Source organism: Rhinopithecus bieti, unplaced genomic scaffold, assembly GCF_001698545.2.
Source record: "Rhinopithecus bieti isolate Rb0 unplaced genomic scaffold, ASM169854v2 repeat_22919, whole genome shotgun sequence".
NCBI lineage: Eukaryota > Metazoa > Chordata > Mammalia > Primates > Cercopithecidae > Rhinopithecus > Rhinopithecus bieti.
In genome coordinates, this window is record NW_016837202.1 from 770 (window position 1) to 2,354 (window position 1,585).

Consider the following 1,585-nt stretch of genomic DNA (forward strand, 5'->3'; position numbering starts at 1 on the left):
AAAGTTTTTTAGATTATGTTGAATTTGGAAGTTGAATGTTCTGTTTTATGGAAGAGGGGAGTGTATACTCTGGATGGGAGTGAATACCCCTGAGGACAGTGAGTACCCTGGAAGGCAGTGAATACCCCAGCGGGGAGCGAGTACTCCAGAGAGAAGTGAATACCCCAGAGGAAAGTAAGTACTCGATTCCACCTGGAAGAAGGGACCTGGAGAGTCGGGGCAGCCCCGTACTATTTATGCTCCCCAGAGGCCAGAGGGGCCAGAGTGGCAAGCATTCTGAGGCTGTCCCCTGAGAAGGGAGGCTGCGGTCACCTGGTGACTAGGGAGACCTCTCACCCAGCACTTGATTTTTTTTTGAAGGACCGGCAGAAATAGAGAGGAATCCAGAAAGAGGAAGCGGGAGACTCACCCACTAACTGAAGCCCAGTGTTGGATGTGATGTCCAGCAATGGGGGTGATCCTTGCTGCAGCTTCCCAGAAAGGGGAAAGAAGGGGGAAAAAAAGGTGGAGAGTTTGATCAATATCTGGAGGTTATCCCAGGTCTGGAGAAGACTAGAGAATAAGGGGAACCGGACTAGGAACAGGGAGATCACTCAGGATCTGGAAGCAGGCCCCAGTCTGGTTTGTGCTGCTTGCTGCTTTCCCAGTTGCAAAAGAAAACTTACCCATTAGAACCCAATCACCATTCCAGGTTTTGACACCAAAATGTTAGGTTTTGAAGAGAAGGTGGAGATGAAAGAAAGACACACAGAGAGGCACATGGAGAGGGGGCAGCTCAAACAACAGCACAGGAATATTGCAGACACCTGTGGAAACGGGGGACCAGCTTCATGCCAGATCCCACCGCTGCTTACAGCCTGAGGTCCTTACAGGTATGAGTGGGAGGGATCTGGGCAGTACGGCTTGCTGCCTGGCAGGATATTGATAAGATGTTCTTATGATCAGGTGGTTTGGCCCTTTTTCTGGTGGAATATCATTGTGGTGTTCCTTAGAACTTTGCCAAGCAAGATATGATAGGGATGTTTCTTTAGCTGAGCCTTTGTCCTCCTTGTGGTCAGGTGGTTAAGCAGGATGTTTCTCCCGGCCTGAACCCCCATGGAATGTTTCACTTTGACCAAGGTCTGCAAAATAGCAGGGAGCTTACAAAATGGTACAGTTTGGACTAACAGGTGACCCTACCCATGCTCCTTTTCTTCTTCCCCATAGATCCCTACCCTATGATTCCACCTTGTTCTTCTCTGGCACAAACCCCTTCCTCAACCTGCATTCCTTCTCATAAAGCCCCCCTTGCTATCCAGTCTCTATCCTATTCACCCAAAATAATGTCTTTCTGGCCTCTCCCTGTTTTCTTAACAGATACAGGAGACACCAAACAGGGACTTAGCCCCTGAACCGAGTTTGAAAAAGATGAAAACATCAGAATATTCAACAGTATTAGTGTTTTCCTACAGGAAGGTTACGAAAATAAATTCAAATCAACTGGAGAATGATCAGTCCCGAGAGAACTCCATCAATCCAGTCCAAGAGGAGGAGGACGAAGGCCTAGAATCATCTGAAGGATCTTCAGAGGAGGATGAAGACCTAG

The 1,585-nt window shown here is 48.2% G+C and overlaps 1 protein-coding gene across 1 annotated transcript; it reads left to right on the forward strand.

Annotated features, from left to right (window-relative positions):
• Positions 1-485: 485 nt before the first annotated feature.
• Positions 486-1,581, forward strand: LOC108524767 (sperm protein associated with the nucleus on the X chromosome N2-like; the record flags this gene model as incomplete). Its single annotated transcript, XM_017865839.1, has 2 exons — positions 486-872; positions 1,357-1,581. Coding segments are annotated over exons 1-2 (267 nt in total), but the record flags the coding sequence as incomplete, so codon positions are not given.
• Between the last annotated feature and the right edge of the window lie 4 nt (positions 1,582-1,585).